At 61.8% G+C, this 18,085-nt stretch overlaps 1 protein-coding gene across 26 annotated transcripts in view; it reads left to right on the top strand.

The window, feature by feature from the left end:
- Window positions 1–1,585: 1,585 nt before the first annotated feature.
- The window catches only part of KIF1A (kinesin family member 1A), a 42,194-nt gene continuing 25,694 nt past the window's right edge, over window positions 1,586–18,085 (top strand). For 8 of the 26 annotated variants that reach the window (XM_052803144.1, XM_052803142.1, XM_052803141.1 and 5 more), the window contains exons 1-14: window positions 7,384–7,535; window positions 11,780–11,856; window positions 11,961–12,140; window positions 12,657–12,722; window positions 12,915–13,093; window positions 13,449–13,560; window positions 13,947–14,024; window positions 14,346–14,411; window positions 14,687–14,704; window positions 15,081–15,156; window positions 15,271–15,349; window positions 15,560–15,702; window positions 16,125–16,151; window positions 17,501–17,709. In XM_052803144.1, the coding sequence (XP_052659104.1) occupies window positions 7,430–7,535; window positions 11,780–11,856; window positions 11,961–12,140; window positions 12,657–12,722; window positions 12,915–13,093; window positions 13,449–13,560; window positions 13,947–14,024; window positions 14,346–14,411; window positions 14,687–14,704; window positions 15,081–15,156; window positions 15,271–15,349; window positions 15,560–15,702; window positions 16,125–16,151; window positions 17,501–17,709 (1,416 nt within the window). In that variant the 5' untranslated portion in view covers window positions 7,384–7,429. Of the gene's footprint in view, window positions 1,601–7,383; window positions 7,536–11,779; window positions 11,857–11,960; window positions 12,141–12,656; window positions 12,723–12,914; window positions 13,094–13,448; window positions 13,561–13,946; window positions 14,025–14,345; window positions 14,412–14,686; window positions 14,705–15,080; window positions 15,157–15,270; window positions 15,350–15,559; window positions 15,703–16,124; window positions 16,152–17,500; window positions 17,710–18,085 lie in introns of those variants that run through there. The other 18 variants (XM_052803153.1, XM_052803152.1, XM_052803150.1 and 15 more) reach the window with 4 other exon arrangements.

Raw genomic sequence — 18,085 nt, 5'->3', positions numbered from 1 at the left:
ACGCCTGGCCGAGCAACAGCCGCCTGGAGGAGGCTGGCCATCGGGATGGCTTGCACAAGGGCAGAGCCATGGGTGGGACACAGTGGCAGTCCCCACCGCAGCGAGCTGTGCTCTGCGGGCTCAGCCTGGCTCGAGGGCATCACAGCATGTCCTGATGATGCCACAGGCCATGCGTGCCTGTTCAATATGCTGTGCCTCTCACACACCACATGTGCCCACGGTCCATTGTATCATGCCCATCCTCCGGCACGTTCTCTGCCATCCATACTCTGAAACATGAACGAGCTGCCTGCCGCCGGCTCCTGGCAGGTTGAGGAGCAGGTCCCTGGCCAGAGGAGCCACTCGGTGAACAAAACTTTGGGCTGGGGATGACGATTATGGGGTGGAAAATGCCCCACCATGGCAGAGCTGGCACTGGTGGCCGGTGCTGAAGGCATTTGGGGCGGGTGCGTGGGGCTGACACAGTGCGAGGGGAGAGCACTTCTGCCTGGGCAGCCGGGTGGTCGGCTCTGAGAGGAGCTGGGAGCCAGTGTAGCCAACACCACAGGGATGGTGGAAACTACAGTTAGCCTGGGCACTGCTGCCCGGCCATCATCTACCAGAGTGAGGACAAGAAGTCCTGATGTCCTGAGAGGTCCCAAGCCAAGTCCTCATCCTGTGCCCCAGCCATGTGCTCCCCTGGCTGAGGGGATTGCTGCCGGATGCTCGCAGCATTGACAAAACGCTCAGTCCCTAAAACTCCTGCGGGAGGGACCCGCTGGAGACCCACCACCGCTGCGGTGGGTGGGTGGATGAAGACCCCTCTGCGGGTGGACCCCTCTGCTGCCTGTCCTCCAGGGAGACTTGAGGAAGGGCTGGGGGTAGGGAGGGGATGTGTGGCCTCGCTGTTGGCGTGGAGGGGCGAGGAAGGACGCACTGCTGGAAACAGCTGGCGGCGAAGGCATAATCTGCTTTCCGCGCTGGGTCTAAATTCCCCGGCGCAGATGGACAGGGAGCCGGCCGTGCCACTCCCGGGGTCTGCGGGGCGGGGGGGTATGGCTGATCGGGCCGGGGGGGGTGAAGAAGCTCTGTCCCGGAGGTGGATGCTGGCAGCCGGGGCCGGCGGGGGCCGGGGGCCGGAGAGGGGGCCGGGGGCCGGCGGGTAGACCTGGAGGGGGCAGCTGTCCCCGGGGCGGCGTGCCGGTGGGGCCGGGGTACCGCGCCCGGGGGGCAGGCGACGGCTGCCGGGCGACGGCTGCCGGGCGACGGTTGCCGGGCGACGGTTGCCGGGCGACGCGGGGGGCCCCGCCCCTCCCCGCGCCCTTGCGGCGGTTCTGCAGCGCGGACCGGGGGTGGGGGGGATGTGCTGACGTCACCGCTCCATCCCCGGCTCGCGCCCTCCCGGTTCACCCACCCCCGCTTTCTCCCAGGCGGCGGCGGCCAACCAGCGCGCGGGGCGGGGCGGGCGGGGACCGCAGGGGCGGGGCTGCCGCCACCCGCACCGGCACCGGCACCGCATCGCATCGCACCGCACCGCACCGCACCGAGCGGTTCGGCCTCATGCCGGTGCCCCCCGCCCGCGGCTGAGCGCTACGCCCCGCCGAACCGGGCACAGGCACAGGTACAGGTAGGGGCGGGCGGCACCGTGCGGGACGGGGCAGCCCCGCCGAGCCCGGGTGGGGCTGCGGCAGCGCGGGCGCGGTCCCCGGACGCCGGCCGAGTGGAGGGGGGGGCGTCCAGGGCTGTCCTGGGATGGCGGTGCCGCCCCTCGGCCCCGGCGGGGGCGAGGCGTGGCGGGGGGGAAGCGGGACGCGCCCTCCCGGTGGCCCGGCGGGGCGGGGGGCTGCGGCCGGCGGCCATTTTGCGGGTTCCCCCCGAGGCGCGGGGGAGGGAGGCCGGGCGGGGGCTGCCCGCGGGTCCCCAGCGCGGCAGGCGGCGGGTGCCGCCCCGGCTTCCAGAAGGATCCCACCGGGGGGGGCCTTCCCGGGGACAGGGTGACGCCTCTGCAGCCCCGGCACCCGCCTGGGGTGGGGAGAGGGAGGATGCTGTCCCCGCTGCCTGTGGGAGGAGGCACACGGACCCCTTTTCACCCCAGAGCCGCCCCACTCCCCTCTCCAGAGCAGGTGGCTCTGGCCATGATGCTGAGCCATCTTGCACCATCATCATTATGCTTCAGAGTCAACGATGGTGCTGGAGGGAGCAGTGGGCACCCCAGCTGGTGCTCTTGCCGGGGGTGGGGTGGGGTGGCTGGCAAAGGCGCTGCAAAGCCGAGGCTCTTGCTTGCCCCACAAGGACGAGCTGCTGCTGACCTTGCGCTTGGGGGCAGCTGGGTGAGGGCCGCCATGTCAGTCTGGGCCAGCGCCGATGGCTTCTGCCTGGAGAAGGGGGTGGTCCCTGAGCAGAGGGACTGGTGCAGAGCCCCACGCTTGGCCACCCGGGCTCCCAGGGAGCAGCCCTGCACCTGCCCCATTGTCTTCATCCTCTGCCTCTTCGTCCTCCTCTTCTTCCTCCGCCATGGGGCAGCATCCCCTCCCTCAGACCCCACAGATCCCCTGCACACTGGGGTCTCCTGCCTGCTCAGGTCCCACGCCTCTGCTGTGGGGCTCGGGGAGGACAAGGAACCAGCTGAGCATCTCCCCTGCCCCTCCATGGCCGTCCTTCCACGCCCCAGTGCCTGGAGCAGCCCCTCAGCAGGTGGCCTCCTTGGCATGGGGGGGGGGCAGCAGACCCCCTCCCCGGGTACAGCTAGGGGTGTGGTGGGCTCTACCATCCCCACACGCTGCTGCTGACCTCCATTTTGTCTGGGAGATGGCAGCCAGCGCTGGCACAGATGCTGCTGCTGCCACCCCCCCGCCTCCCTGTGTGTGGCCAGAGCTGCAGCCCTCAAACCCTGGGGAGTGTCAGAATCTGGTGTTCCCCCCCCCTCCCTGGCTGCCCACCCCTCTCTGTGCCCAGCCATGCTGGTAACCCGCTGGAGCTCACTGCCTTTTCTGTGCAGCTTTTCTCCGCTATGGGTTTTAGCATGCGGAAGAGAAGATGGAGAGAGCGGGCAATGGAGTGGCAGATGACTCGCCTTTGCAGCAGGGATAAGGAGCTGGCCAGTGGTGAGCGAAATGCCTCATCCACGGCCTTAAATTTGCTACTTGCAGATTTAATTCACATTGAAATTCTCAGGGAGCTGCAAACGCTGCCCCGAAGCCATGTCCTCCATTGGGCTAGGTGGGAGGCGAGGGGGCACAGGGCAGGGTGCCCATGATGGCACCAGGGAAGTGGGGGGCTGTATTTCAGCTGGGGCTGGGGGGGCACCTGCCCCTGCCCCTGCCCAGGGCTGTCCTCTAAGCTGCTTCCCCACCTGCGGGTGCTGTGCCGGGGAAAACTGCACTGTCACAGCCCCTTGCCCTGTGTGGAGCAGGAGGCGAGCGGGGAGCAGCTGTCAGGTTCGGCTGGCAGGCACCGATGGAGCCGCGTCATCTGGACCAGCTGCCCCCAGGGTCTGCCACTGTCCCTGTTGTCCCCAGAGGGAGGGCAGGGTCCCGTGGTCCCACATGGAGCTGGGGGACCCCAACAAGGGGTACAGGGGAAGAGCTCGTTAAAACAAAGCCCGTCGGCGGCTGAGAGCACCGTGGTTTGGGAGGTGCAGCCAGACAGGGCGTCCGTCCTCGCCGCCAAGGTGACGTGGGGATGCACGCAGACAAAAGGAGAAACTCGCCTTGGATTTCCCTAGGCGCAGGCAGCTCTTCATCTGTTAGAGCTGCCTGTGGCCCCAGCGAGGCAGCCCCTGCCCCAGGCTGGGCGCAGGGAATGGAGCATCCTGGCCGTGCCGACCCACGTTAGTATCGCTCAAACCCCGGTGGCCTGCAGCACCCAAGGGACAGGCAGCACAGCATGTCCCTGCAGCATCCTTAGGGGAAGAGTTCACTGCGGGTGGCACCTGGGGACAATGCTCCCCATCCCACTGGTCACCTCTTGGTGGTGGCAGGGAGGCTGCCAGTCAGTAGCCCTCAGACTTAAGAGAGCTCTTGTTAGCTAATCTCTGCCCAATTAATCTTAGCTGATCCAGTTAATCATCGCTCTCTAGGCCTTTCGCTCATCACTGAGGGCTGACGGGTGTGCCAGTAGGGATGGGCAGAGAGCAGCGGACTGCGCAGGAAGGGGGGGAAGGGGTGCCCTGCAGAGTTGGGGGACAGGTCTGGACATGCACCCCGGCACCATGGCCCCGGGGACTCTGCTGTCGTCCCCTGCTGTCTCGCATGTGTGTGGGGTGGCCCCAGGAGGAGGTGGGGAGGGAGCGGGGATTGGGACCGTGGTGCTGGCCCACTCCCAGCGAACGGCTGATAGCAGCTTATTGAATTTCTCTCGATGGCGGATTAAGCAGGTGGTGGCCGGCTGTCCCCAGGCAGAGTGAGCTGGCTGGGCTTGAGTTGCCTGCCTGCCCTGGGGGAGGCTGCCTGCCCCTGCCCTGCCTGTCCAACAGCCTGCCCGCTGCAGCATGTCCCCTCTCTCTGCGGGATGCTGAGCGTCTGTGGCCAGTGATGCCAGTGCTGGCCGTGGCTGGTGGTGCTGCCACATTACGTGGGGTGCAGGCTGAAATCCTCCTCGTGGCCGAGCCGGGAAAATAAGTGTCGAGGGAAGGAGCTGGGCAGGGGGCTGTCGGTGCTCCCCAAGGGGACACGGTGCTGCCTGGGGTCCTTGTGCTGCTGTGGCAGAGGTGGGACTAGAGAGCTGCAGAGGAGCAGGGGGGAAGCGGCATGTTGCTGACCGAGGAAGTTGAAGAAAATGGATGGAGACAGAAAATGGAGCCGAGCGTGCGGCTTTGCAGCAGGGAATACCGGCAGGGAGAGAAGCCTGTGCCACTGGGCTAGGCAAGCCAGATGGCTTGCTGGGAATTTGCCGGGATGTGGGCATTGGGATGGCAGGGAGAGAGGAAAGGTTCTGCTGGCGAGGAGGGGACTTCTCACGGCCAGCGAGGGTGGGCTGAGGGGGTACGGGTGTGGAGCTGAGTGGGGCCTCCCAGCAGAGGAGGGCGAGCAGCCACCGATGGAGGGCACACAGCAAGATGAGGTGCCCGGAAAAGTGGGACGAAGGAGAAACTGGAGCTTCTTTGTGGGAAGTGATAGGGCTGGAGGGGGCTGTGATGGGAATGGCGCTGGGGCGGGAGGGAACAAGGGCAGGGTCTGAAGCTGCCTGTGGTGGACAGTGGTCGGTCGCGGGGCTGCTGGGGTCACTGCCGGGTGTGCTGTGCTGGTGCTGGTGGGTCTTGCTGAGGGCTGTGCTGCAACACAGAAGCCTGGGGACCTGACCCACCTCTTTGTATCCTTGGGAGCTGGAGAGACAGCAAAGTGGGGGAAAGAGAGCTGTCCAGGCTGTGGAGGAGGAGAGGGAAGCGTTTGACGCAGGCAGTTGTCGGGTGCTGCGTGGGGTTTAGCCCAGCAATGGATCCATCATCCCTGAGCACCAGCGGTGCCACAGGGTGGAGCAGCTCAAGCCGATGGCCTCGTGAGGATGCAGCTCTTCCACCCAGGAATATATCCCATCGTTTCATGGGAAACCCAACTTTTTTGTTTCCCTTTGGCGAGGAGTCCTGTTTAATTTTTCCTTTCTCCCCCATCTGAGAAAGCAGCAGATTGGGGAAGGCAGAGGCCTGTTGGTACACGGCAGCCCGCTTGCCAGCTCAGGGACTCAACGGTGGTGTTAAACGCCCGCTTAAAATAATCCGTGCTCAAGAAAGCCTGAGACCAAATGCTTGAACTCTGGAGCTGGTGGGATTTAAGGGTGCAGTTGCTGGCTGAGCGCAGTGGGAGCTCCAGAGCCATCCCAGCAGGGCAGGGAGGGGAGGGCTTTGGAACCCTAATGGGAAAAGATTTGTCCTCCTCCTGCTGTCAGGGATGCAAGCTTGCTTTTAAAACAGGTGAAGCATTTTTGAAAGAGCGCCCAGCTTATAATACTTTCTGGCTGCAAATTTTTCCACTGTGCCACGAATATACCTGCCTTTGGGCAGAGTATACGTTGGTTTTCCTCCCACCCCCTTTGGAAATGAAACCAGAGCTGTCAAACCTCAGTTAGTTTTAAAGCCATCCCCTTCTCTTGGGACACTTTCCCTTTGGTGGATTTATTTTTTCTTCCTTTTTTTTACCTCCTTTTCCACAAATTTTTCATTTCTACTGTGGGAAAACCCATCTCGTGTTGAGGACCCATCCTTACTGCTCCAATTCCTTCAGGTCATGGTCCATGTAACCAGAGCTGTGCCATTGCTTGCTCCTGATCTCCTTCATCCCAGAGTGAGCATCCCGCTGGCAAAGACCAGGCTCAAAAAGCCCCAGGGCATTTGTAAACACCCTTGCAGGAGTCTCACAGGCAGGGATGCCGGAGGAGCTGATGCCTGCCCGTGCTGCAGGGTGCTGAGCTCCTCTTCAGCTGGCAGGCTCATCATGAGGAGCCAGGGAGCAGGGGATGGGCAGGAGAGGGGATGGACGTTAGAAGGCAGGAATGGATTTTGTCAGGGCTGATCCCGAAGGACCCGGTGGCCAAGGGAAGGACCCCAGCATTCTTTTCTGGCCAATGCTAGTGAGGCTTAACTGGGGCTCGGGGAAGGTGGGACCGGCTGCAGAGAGCCCAGACACCAGTGCTAGGACGAGTGGCTGCTCTGGGAGATGTTAGAGAGCAGTTTGTTTTGTCTTGTGAGGTTTGTGATTAATAATTTATTAGCAAAAGGAGTGGAAAAATGATTGTGAGCTGGGAGCTTCAGCTGACTGTGATCGTCACCGGCTTGCTGGCTGGTGCTGCTGCTGCTGACGCCGCACATCTGCTTTTGCCGGGAGCTGAATGAGAGGCAAATACCAGCAGTTGTGTTCAACAGCCGCCTCCTTTCTCGACATGAATGCCATCGTTTTCTCCCCCCTCCCCTCCACCCAGTCCTGCTGCCGAGTCCCCACTCTGCTGGGGCTGGAGCAGAGGCAGGAGGCTTGGGTGATGGGCAGGGAATTGTGGGCTTGCTTGCAGGTGAGGGGCTACCTGCTCAGTGCCGTTGGCAACCCAGGATGGAAAAAACACTCCTTGGGAGTCATGCTGATGCTGACAGTGCCTACGTGGCCCTGTCCCTTGCTGTGGGTGCCCACCAAGTGATGCCACAGGGTGATGGAGGCTCTGGGTGCTGCCCTGGGGTAAGGACAGGGATGTCCTCTGGGACCAAGCAGGGGGTCCTGACCTGAGATATGGGGGGGAGGTGGGAGAGGCAAAATGTGTGCAGATCAAGGGATGAAACAAAATGTCATCTTTTGGGCAGAGGCAAACCAGCATTCCTGGGAGGTTTCGTTGCACAGGCTTTCCGTTCATCTTTCCGCCACGGCTGCAAGATGGGGATTGGGATGCGAGCTTTCCTAATGCCCTTTTCTTCCCTCCTCGCAGGACAGCCGCTGCTCCCCGCTAGCAGGACCCACCTCCGGCCGGCGCAATGGCGGGAGCATCCGTGAAGGTGGCAGTGCGCGTCCGGCCCTTCAACTCACGGGAGATGAGCCGGGAATCTAAATGCATTATACAGATGTCGGGAAGCACCACCAGTGAGTGCCGGTATCGGGGGCAGAGGGGCTCGGGAAGGCTTTGCATGCTGCCTGGTGAGAAGCACGCATGGTCTGGCTATGGCAGCGAGCACCAGGCTGCTGGGATCTTTGGTGTGGACACCCGTAGCCCCTGGTGTCATTTGGAGGAGGGAATCAGGGGGGTGATGTCACCTTTACCACAGGGAAATGCAGTCCAGCTGTTGAAATGGCAGTGGTGGGATCTACGTGGCACTGAGCCCTTGGGTTTCGGTGGTACTGAACAGGGCAGCATCCCCCAGGAGGCAATGAGGGAGGAAGAATCAGAAGAGCCTGGAAATGCTGCTGCATGGATGTGGGGCCAAGGGTGCCTGGCCCGTGGTCGCCTGCCCAAGCATTGAAGCCATGCACCGGCTGGCAAGCAGCTCCTGACGGCACTGCCTGGCTGGGTACCACGCACTGCGGTGTGCTGCGACCCATCCCTCCTTCCATGGGGCTTGGAGCCACAGCACCAGCAGGATGGAGGGGTGGGAGGGGGTTTGCTGAGGGAACAGTGTGCTCGGGGAGGGGGGACATAACATGGGGGCTCTGGGGCCAACTGTCCTGTCAGGAGCCTGTCCGGCTTTCGCTCCTCTTTAAATAACGGCTGCGGGAAGTATGGGGTGGGAGAGGTGGCCGAATCCCTCCTCTTCGGCTCTGGAAGCCTCCAGATGGGGCAGCATCTAAAATAACTCCCTCCCTGCCTGCCTGCCTGCCTGCCCCAGGCTTCCTGCGTCACTGACGGCGGTGGGTGAAAAACCGGCTCCAGCTACCCCCGCGGTGCAGCCGCCGGGCTGCCATGACAACCCTGGTGGGAGGGAGAGGAGGGCACCCAAGGGTGCAGGGTGCCTCTGTGACCCCGCCGGGTCCCTCCCTCACCCTAGGCCTGGGGAGCAGGAATGGGGGGGTCCATGGGGTAGCATCTGCCGGTCTCTGGTGTCCTGGGGGTCTCTCCCTTCCTGGTTGTGCAGGAATGCTCTGTCTGCCTGGGGTGCGGAGCTGCTCCCCCCACTTTACTGGCCCAGCAGGAGCTGCTCCTGTGCCCGGGCCTGGGTGCAGGCAGGAGAAAGGTCCCTTCTGGCCCTGAAGGGTGGGGGTGACCTGCCCCCCCAGGCCCAGGCCCGGTCAAAAGCATGAGGCATCCCCCACCTCGGCCACGGCTGTGTTTGCTCAGAACGATCTGCCTATGCCCATCCTGCAGCCCCCAGCCCTGCTGTTTGCAACCCCCCTCCCCAGGCCATGCTGAAGGCCCCTTGTCCCCCTGCCCGTGCTGGGGAGGGCTGGCAGGGCCGTGGGCAGGAGCAGGGCAGTGGCCCGGCCAGCTCTTTGCTGACAGCGAGGTTTTTCTCCATGAATGGACAAACCGTCGGCTAATCCCCTTGGCCAGGGGGCTGGGGGGCAGGTGCTGGGGGGGCTCTGGTGCCTGCTTGGGAAGGCAGGAGGATGCCTGTAGTGCTGGCTGCACCCCCTGCAGAGTTGGGACTGTCTCGGCCCCCCTGGCTCCTCACAGAGAAGCCAAAAATAAATGTGTTTGGGGGGGCGAGAGCAAGTTTCTCCTTTCCCAGGATTATTTGCAGAGACCCTGCACATACCAGAGCAGGGCAGGTTGTTCTTCTGCCTAATGCGTTAAGCCCTGTGGGGGGGCAGCGGGGGCCAGGACCGGAGCGGGTGAGCCCTTCTCTGCCGTCCTTTTCCCCCCCAAACTTACAGCCACCGCCCCCTTGGCTCACTGCAGCGCGGCTGCCTGCCAACACTGCCACTTTGTTCCCGTGGCGTCCCCCCGTCTGTGCGGCCGCAGGGACCGGCCAGGGCACCAACACCCCCGGACCCTCTCCTGACAGCTCCTGCCAGGACGGCGAGGAAGGGACCCCAGCTTTCATCCTGCAAGGCCATTAATATTCTCTGGCCGGAGCCGTGCCTCTGCAGGCTTTAAAATACGGCAGTTATTTTCTCTCCTGTGGGTCTTGGGTTTTATCCTGCTTGGTGCTTGCCCACTTGCTATGCTCTGCCATGCTGCTGGCTTTTCAGGGCGAAGATGAGGATCATCTCCAGATGTTTTCCTCCTCCCCTCTTGTCTGTACGTCTGTCTTCCTCCCTCCCCCCTGCCTTTTTTAATCCCCTTTGGCCAGAGCATGAATCTTTTGCAGCAGCTTTGCAAAAGCCCTGGGATGCCTGATCACAGGAGAGGAAAAGAACCACCAGCAGCATTCAGCCATGCTGAGGCAAATAAATGGGAATGAAAGGGGCATGGGGAGAGCATTTCAGCTCGGGGACGGGAGACCTGCTGCTCTCGGTGTGCTCCCTTCTCCCCTGTGTTCCAGTCTCTGGCCTGCTGGGCCATCTGGGCAGCTGCAGCTGGGATACCCAGATCTGCTCGGTGCCGTCCCCAGCTGCTCCTCCGCCCTGTGCCTGGCGTGGGCTGGCACTGGGATGCAGAACAGCCGCCTTGTGCAGCCCCATCCTGCCCGCTCCTGCTTTTGCCCCATTTTTGACTCATTTGGGAGGGGGAGGGGGATGCTCCCGTTCACTCTGATAAGGGTCACCTCCACAGGGCAGAAGCAGACGCGAGCCAAGCGCACGGGGGCCGGGTGGCATGGCAGAGCTGCCAGGTGAACCCCAGGAGCTATTGGAGATGCTCCACCTGACTTCTTGCATGGCCTCTGCACCCACTTCTCTTTGCAGCGGCCACTCGCACGCCCTCAACACACCGACTAGGCACCAGCAGGGACAGGCAGCCCCTGTGGCTGCCCGCACTGCCCAGAAAGGCCTGGTGCCGTTTTGGTCTGGATCTCAGTGGGGACCTCCAAGTCCCCATTTGCCGCTGCGGGATGGGCAGTTACTATGGAGATGTCACTTCCCAGCCCTTTCTCCTGAGAGAGCAGCTCTGGCTTTGGTAATTAGTCTGCCTGGGATGCAGGAGGCATCCGGAGCATCTGAGTCATGCTGTCTCCAGTGGGCAGGCAGGCAGGGAGCCAGCGCCCAGCCCCTCTTTGGTGCTGGTGCTACGCTCCTGCCCACAGCAAGGGACATCTGAGCAGCACTGTGCTGCAGTTTTTGCAGTCGGGGTTGGATCCTGCCCCCGTTTCCCGCCCTCCACCTGCCTGCCTTGCTGCCTTTGCGGGCAGGGATGGATGGGTCTCAGGCCAGAAGTGGCAGATCCTTCCCAGAGGAGAATCCATCGTGGCAATGGAGGAGGAATTGGGAACAGAAAGTATCTGTATCTGTAACGCTGCGCACCAGGACATCCGAGCCCACAGGCAGCAGGCTGCGCCATGCCTGGGGCTGCTTGGGAAGGTCCCAGCTTGAATCCTGAGCAGGCACGAGCCCTGGCTGAGTGCCGGCCCCGGGGCAGGGCAGGTTGGGGCTGCAATGGAGGGAGCTCCATTGGCCTTGGTGCTATATGGCCTCCTTGTCCCCGGCGGTGGCAGGGAGCAGCTGTGGGCACGGGAGCTGCGCTGCAAGGTCATTTCAATGTCACCTAACATGGCTGATGGCTGGATCTCGTGATTAGCCTGCCGGTTTGGGTTTCTTCTGACGCATCTGTTGTTTCAGAAAAAAACCCATCATAAACGCTCTATGGGGGGAAAAAAGTGGCGAGTGAGGAAGAGAAGTGATGCACTCTAATTTCCATGGCAACGTCCTTTTCACCAGGGGATGGGAAAAAGCAGGCTCTTGTTTCCGCTGGTGGTGTAACACAAAGCATTAATCACCCTGCTGGGTCTGGGTACCCAAAAGAAAGTGCAGGGGAGGAGAGGCAGGAGCCAGAGGGGGCCTGGGGGAGCCCCAATGGGGCCGTGGCTGCTCCCACCCCACAGCACTGATGCATGTGGCTTTGGGCATGGCCCCCCAGCTGTGGGGTGAAGGGAGGCTGTGATCCTCCCATGCCAGTGCCAGTGCTGGGCTCCCACGGGCAGGTGCTAAAGCAGGAAGGAGCTCAAGGGAAGGAGCCGTTTCCCTCGCTCTGTGCCCAGCGGGATGTTTGGGCAAGGCTCTGCCCTGCTCCCTGGATTGGTGCAGGCTCTGCCAGCCGTGGCATCCACCTCCTCGGCTGGGACTGTTGGGGACTGGGGGCTCTGGACCCAGCTGCAGAGCTGGAGGGTCCCAGTCCCGCTTTCCAGGACCATTTCGGACTGAACCCCATCAACCTTCTCCCCTCATGAGCGGGATGTGGGTGGCAGGGGTACCACGGGTGGCCAGGTGGCCTCATGTTCCCATCTGTTTGCCCCTAGCTATCCTGAACCCGAAGCAGCCCAAAGAGACACCAAAAAGCTTCAGCTTTGACTATTCCTACTGGTCCCACACCACGGTAAGCAGCAGGAGGTCTGAGCCTGCCTGGAGCACTGTGCTGGGCTGGGGAGAGGTGGGAGGACCTCTTTGCCAAATTGCTCCTTGTCCCCCTCCTCTCTGCAGCCCGCAGACATCAACTATGCATCTCAGAAGCAAGTGTACCGGGACATTGGGGAGGAGATGTTGCAACACGCCTTCGAAGGCTATAACGTCTGCATCTTTGCCTACGGGCAGACGGGTGCCGGAAAATCCTACACCATGATGGGGAAGCAGGAGAAGGATCAGCAAGGCATCATCCCGCAGGTACTGCCTAGTGAAAAGCTGCCTGTTCTGCTGGTCCTAGTGAGATGCCGAAAGGAAAACTGGAGTGGAGAGGGAAGAGGGGAGCAGGGCAGGAGAGGGGCCAGGCTTTGCCGAGGTCTACGGCAGCCCTGCCATGGCAGTGAGCCAGCGCGGCTGTGCTGGAGGGCGGGGGGCCAAGGAGGGTCATGCCAGACTCCTCCAAGACCAGATGAATTACGCTCTGGTTACATGAAGCCGGTGTTTGTGAGCAGCAGTGGTCCAAGTGCCAAGCCGGTGGCGGCGGTGCTTGCTGAGAGCTGCCGCGTGCTGGTCCAGCAGGGCACTGGGGCGGGTGCTCTGGGGATGCTGAACTCCCCATATCAGCAGGGGGGCTTCTGCCAGCTCCCCAGGAGCCATCCCAACACTCAGGGGCTCTGGTTTTTGGGGTGAGAAGGTAGAAATCCCTGTGGCCAGGGCACCCTGGGCAGGGGCATCCTTCTGGTGGGGGGCTGAGCAGCCTGGCTCTTCTCTCCGCAGCTGTGCGAGGACCTCTTCTCCCGCATCAATGACACGACGAATGACAACATGTCCTACTCCGTGGAGGTAGGCACCCCATTGCCTGTCCAGCTCCAGCCTCCCACCCAGCTCTGCAAGCCATGCCAGTGTGCAGCCCCCTCTTTGGGGGGTCCCGTCCCTGGGTGTGGGGTGGGGTGGGTGAGCAGGACCTGATTGTGCCTATACACTGAGTGTCCACGTCCTGCCAGCTGCTAGCCCTGCCTGTGCCCTCTGCTCTAGGTGAGCTACATGGAGATATACTGTGAGCGCGTGAGGGACCTCCTGAACCCCAAGAACAAGGGGAACCTGCGGGTGAGGGAGCATCCCCTTATGGGCCCGTACGTTGAGGACCTTTCCAAGCTGGCTGTGACCTCCTACAATGACATCCAGGATCTCATGGACTCTGGGAACAAGGCCCGGTGAGTTGGGGGAGCAGGAGATGGCCAGGATTTGGAAAGCTTGCAGACATCTCCAGAAGGTCCTGCTTAACTTCCTTGCTTTCCTGGTTTGGCTGCTCTGGAGGTGGCAGTCCCCTCCTGTCTGAGCATTGGGTACCCCCCACTTATTTTCACCTTACCTCCTTCCTGCTCTCAAAACGCCCTGGAGCCATCAGGAGAAAGCCTGGACTTTTGCACATCTCCTCCCAGAGTCCTCTCCTGTCCTCCAGACTTGCCTTCCCATCATGTACCCTGTCCTGAAATGAGCCCTGGCCTCATCGCCACCCACTCTGGTGTCCCCTGCAGAGTGTCATGCCTCCCTGTCCTCTACCCACAGCACGGTGGCTGCCACCAACATGAACGAGACCAGCAGCCGCTCCCACGCCGTGTTCAACATCATCTTCACGCAGAAGCGGCACGACGCTGAGACGGACATCACCACTGAGAAGGTGAGAGCAGAGCCTGGGGGACTCGGGGGAACCTGCGTGGACCCAGGAAGGGCTTTGTGTGCTATCGACAGCACTTGGGACGAGATGGTGCGGCCTCATGGAGAGTTGAAACAGGATGGAGATAAGTCCCAGGCACACTCTGGGCTCACAGTCCCTCGAGGGACTGGCCCCTGAACAGGATATTTGGCAGCTGGTGCCCTCCAGCCCTGCCTGCAAGGATGTTAGCCCTGCTCCTGGCCAAATCCCGGCAAGGATGAACGCGCAGAGCCCGCCTCTGCCTTCAGAGCAGTGTCACCTTGCAAGAGGTCTTTGCTCCCTCTTCGGCTCTGTGCCAGGGCCTGGTTTGTTGTGCCTGCCAGGGCTGACAGCCTTGTCTCTGCCTGCAGGTCAGCAAAATCAGTTTGGTGGACCTGGCAGGGAGCGAGCGAGCTGACTCCACTGGTGCAAAGGGCACAAGACTAAAGGTGAGAGCTGGCGTGGGGTCCCCTTCTGCCGTTGGGGATGCCGTGTCCTGCCCCCTTGTCCCCAGCTGTGACATCTCTTTTCCTTGCCTGGTTCCTTGCCCACTATGCTGCCAAAATCCTTGACGGGGTTTTGTTTGAAAGCTGCCCAGTGCCAGTTCCACTGCAGTCCATGAGTCCCACCTGGGAGGTGCTGGTTACCCAGTAAGACTAGCTGCTCTTTGCCCATCCCCTGCTGGGACTTCCCAATCCTCCTGGTACACTGGACTTTAGTGCTGCTCCGAAATGGGGCCTGAGCATCTGGGGTTTTCCTCTCTCCATCAGGAAGGAGCAAACATCAACAAGTCCTTGACCACACTGGGGAAAGTCATCTCTGCCTTGGCCGAAATGGTAGGTAGCTGGAGCACAGACGAGCGGTGGCACCATGTGGGAATGGGCTCAGCTCAGCAGGGATGGGGTCAGCTCTGAGCGATGGAGCATCCCAGCTCTGAGTGATGAGCAGATACATCCCAAGCTGCCCCCGGGGCTGGGATGAGCTGGGCTGGTGAGGCTGCTGTCTCACTGGGGACCTGCACCCGCTGCTCTCTGCTTGGGGGATGGAGAGCTGTGATGGGTGCTGAGGAGGGGAGCAGCTCACTTAAACAGTCTTTTCACTTTCTTTGCAGGATTCGGGGCCGAACAAGGTAGGTAGCCTGGCTGGGCTTGTGAAGGGGGGGTTGGTTTTTAGCACAGGTGGTTGCGAGTGGGTGGCAGGGTGGCTTAGGGGTGAGGCTCTGCCCAGACCCATGCCATGCTTCTCCTGGGGGCTGGCAGAGCCCTCAGCATCCTCCTCACCCTCCTCACCCTGTGGCTCTCAGTACCTAGCGTTAAACACCCGCCCTGGCCCAGGCAGGGCATTTTACATGCAGGACCTGTGGAGCTGAGCAGAGCTGCCTGAGGTCACGGTAGACGGACAGAGCCATCCTCCTCCGAGTCCCCATGGCTGGGGACCGGCTGTCACCTTCCCTTTGAAGAAAGCAGGCAGCCTGACAGCCCTTCCCTCCTCTCTCCATCCCCCAGAACAAAAAGAAGAAGAAGACGGATTTCATCCCCTACCGGGACTCAGTACTGACCTGGCTGCTGCGGGAGAACCTGGGTGAGGACATGGGTGGGAGGTGTGGGCTCAGCGGTGGGCATGGCTGCCGAGCAGAGAGAGACGGCTGGCGTGGGGACCAGTGTCTCCCTGATGTGGATGTATCTCTCTGGGCAGGCGGCAACTCCAGGACAGCCATGGTCGCTGCTCTCAGTCCTGCTGACATCAACTATGATGAGACCCTCAGCACCCTCAGGTAGGAAGAAGTACCCTTGTCCCCCCACAGCGGGCAAGGGCAGGGTGCTGTGGGGGGACCCTGCAACCTCAGACAAGGGGCCAAAGGATTGTCCCAGTGCTGGGATCTTCCAAAGGATCGCTTGCTGGAGGGGCTTAGTGGTAATCCCACTTGCCCAGCAGCTGGGGGTTTGCCCCTCCTGCCGCTGCTCAGGGCTCTGCCCTTCCCTAGGTACGCTGACCGTGCCAAGCAGATCCGCTGCAACGCCGTCATCAACGAGGACCCCAACAACAAGCTCATTCGGGAGCTGAAGGACGAGGTGGCACGCCTGCGTGACCTTCTCTATGCCCAAGGCCTCGGGGACATCATTGACAGTAGGTACCGCCCAGTACTCTCTGGCAGTGGCTCCAGGCAGGGGTGGCCTGGAGTCCCCCCGGCCTGCAGGGCCAGTGTCCCCGCAACTACCCTGCATCCTACTCTGTCGGCCACACGGCATCACGCTGCCAAAGCGTGGTTAGGATGCCTCCGGCAAGCCCCTGCACGCGCATTTGCAACCCCCGGCCCACTTCTGTAAGGAGGAGGAGCTGCTCTAGACCCAGCAGACCTCCCCTTCTCCCCCTTCACCTCCCATCTTCAGCATCCCGTGCCCAGCAATGGTGCCAGGAAGATGTTCCCGGGGCTGTGCCCACCCGTGGCCCCTCTTCCGTGTGCTATTGGATATCCTACTGAGATGAACCCACTCTTGTTCTGTTCTCTCTGTCTTACCCCCACTCCCTGCCCTCTCTCTCTCTCTTAGCCCATCCTGCTGCGGGAGGATCCAAATGTGTGTATTCCCCATCACTGGTACTCTCTGTTGCTTCACGGCTTTTGGGAGGCATAGGCTGCACCCAGGGGCACCTGTGCAGCATGGGGAAGGGCTCCCGTAGCCAGCCCCAGCTGATGGAGAGGGGCTTGCTGTCCCCAGGGAGCTGGCAAAGGGAATGGTGGCAGAGTCACAGTTAGCGCCTGGGCTTGGGATAGCGCTCGGAGGGACCAGCGTCCTCCACCGTGCCGAGGGCCCAATCCCCACGGGGACTCCTTCCTCCATGCTGTCATGATGTTTCGTGTCGCTGCTGCTGCTGCTGTCGCTGCTTCTGCTGGCGCTGGGGCTTATTGGGACTGGAGCCCGGCACGGCACTTCGGCGGGCTGGCACAATGCTCTCCTGATGAAGGGCTGTGTGGTGATGGCCAGGAGGGTTTTGCCCATGGATAAGCGCTGTCACCCCATCCTGCCCTGGGCTATGGCGAGCCCCCTGAGGAGACGTGGACCTGGACCCTCCCCTCCTGGCTCAGCTCCCCCAGATGTGGGCTGATGGAGATGGGTGATTAATGCTGCACCTGCTAGCCTGTGCCCTGCCCTACTCTGGCACAGCGCACCAAGGCCCTGTGACTTCTCGGGGCTGGAGGAGCATCTCTGATACCTGCGTCCCTTTGCCACGGAGTCTGGTGGCAGCTGATGCTCGGGGTGCCGGCAGGCAACTGCTGCTGTCTGTAACAGGTGTTTTGCCACCTTGCCCTCACTTTGCTCTCTCTCTGGCTGCCTGGCCAAGGTGCTGCTCCAGTGGGCCAGGGGCTTGGGCTCTGCCAGTGAGGGGATCCCACAGCTACTCCTCCTCCTCCATCCCCCTGACCCCTTTGTGGTGGAGGGCCACTGCCTCTCCTCCCCTTCCCTTCTCATTCTCTGCCCTCAGATCCAGCTAATCTGGGGCAGCTGGGCAGGGAAAACCACTCGGGCTGTGTTGATGGGGGAGGATGACAGGGGCAGTGGCACGCTCTTGGCAAGGATGGTCGATCCCAGACCTGATGGCTGCAGGATCTGGTGTTGCAAAAAAGCATCCCTGGGAGCCCAGGAAGGCTCCAGGGCTGTTCCAGCAGCTACTTCCCAAAACAGCCCAGTGCTCCTGGTGGGCTGCCCGGGCTGGGGGAGAGACGCGTGTGCCCTTGCCCTGCTGCTGCCTGCACCGCTGTGCTGTCGCCTGTGCCTTTTCCTTGTAATTCCTGGCTTTCTTCTCGATGCACCCGGCCACTCTTTTTTTTTTTCCCAACAGCTTTTCTTCTCTCTATCTTTCTCTTTCTCTCTCTCTTCCTGTCCATGTGTCTTTCCCTGGCCCAACCCTCCTTCCCCACCCGTAGATGTGTCCGACTTTGAGAACAATAATGATGCTAGAGGGGCAGAGCTGAGTCACCGCCATGACAATCTCTCCACAGTGACCAATGCCATCGCTGGGATCAGCCCCTCTTCCTCCCTGTCGGCCTTGTCCAGCCGCGCCGCCTCCGTTGCCAGCCTCCACGAGCGCATCATGTTTGCTCCAGGCAGTGAAGAAGCGATCGAAAGGCTCAAGGTAAGAGGCCAGCACCTGGCAGGACGGAGGGCTCATCTCAATGCTCTTGCACTGAGGCTTGTGGAGGGGGCTCAATATTTTCTGGAAACCCATTATGGATGACGCTCATGGAAAATGATGCTCAGGCATGCTCTTCCAGAGCAGACAGACCCAGAGCTGCCCAATGCTGTGGACTGCCGGACGGGAGACGGTTCGGCATGGTAGGGCTCACCTGGTGCTGCCCTCCTTCCCATGGGGTGACTGCTGCCCCTGCCCTGTGGGACGGGCGCTCGTGGCTCGGGGTGGGTGCTCCTGGCTCAGCATGGTGCAGGAGCAGGCTGGCAGCAAGGGGATGGAGAGGATGATCTTCCTGCCTTGCTCTTTGAAGATGGTGATG

Source organism: Harpia harpyja, chromosome 12 (assembly GCF_026419915.1).
Source record: "Harpia harpyja isolate bHarHar1 chromosome 12, bHarHar1 primary haplotype, whole genome shotgun sequence".
NCBI classification, from domain to species: domain Eukaryota; kingdom Metazoa; phylum Chordata; class Aves; order Accipitriformes; family Accipitridae; genus Harpia; species Harpia harpyja.
The sequence above is the reverse complement of the archived record's forward strand: the minus strand, read 5'-3'. Positions and strand labels throughout refer to the sequence as shown.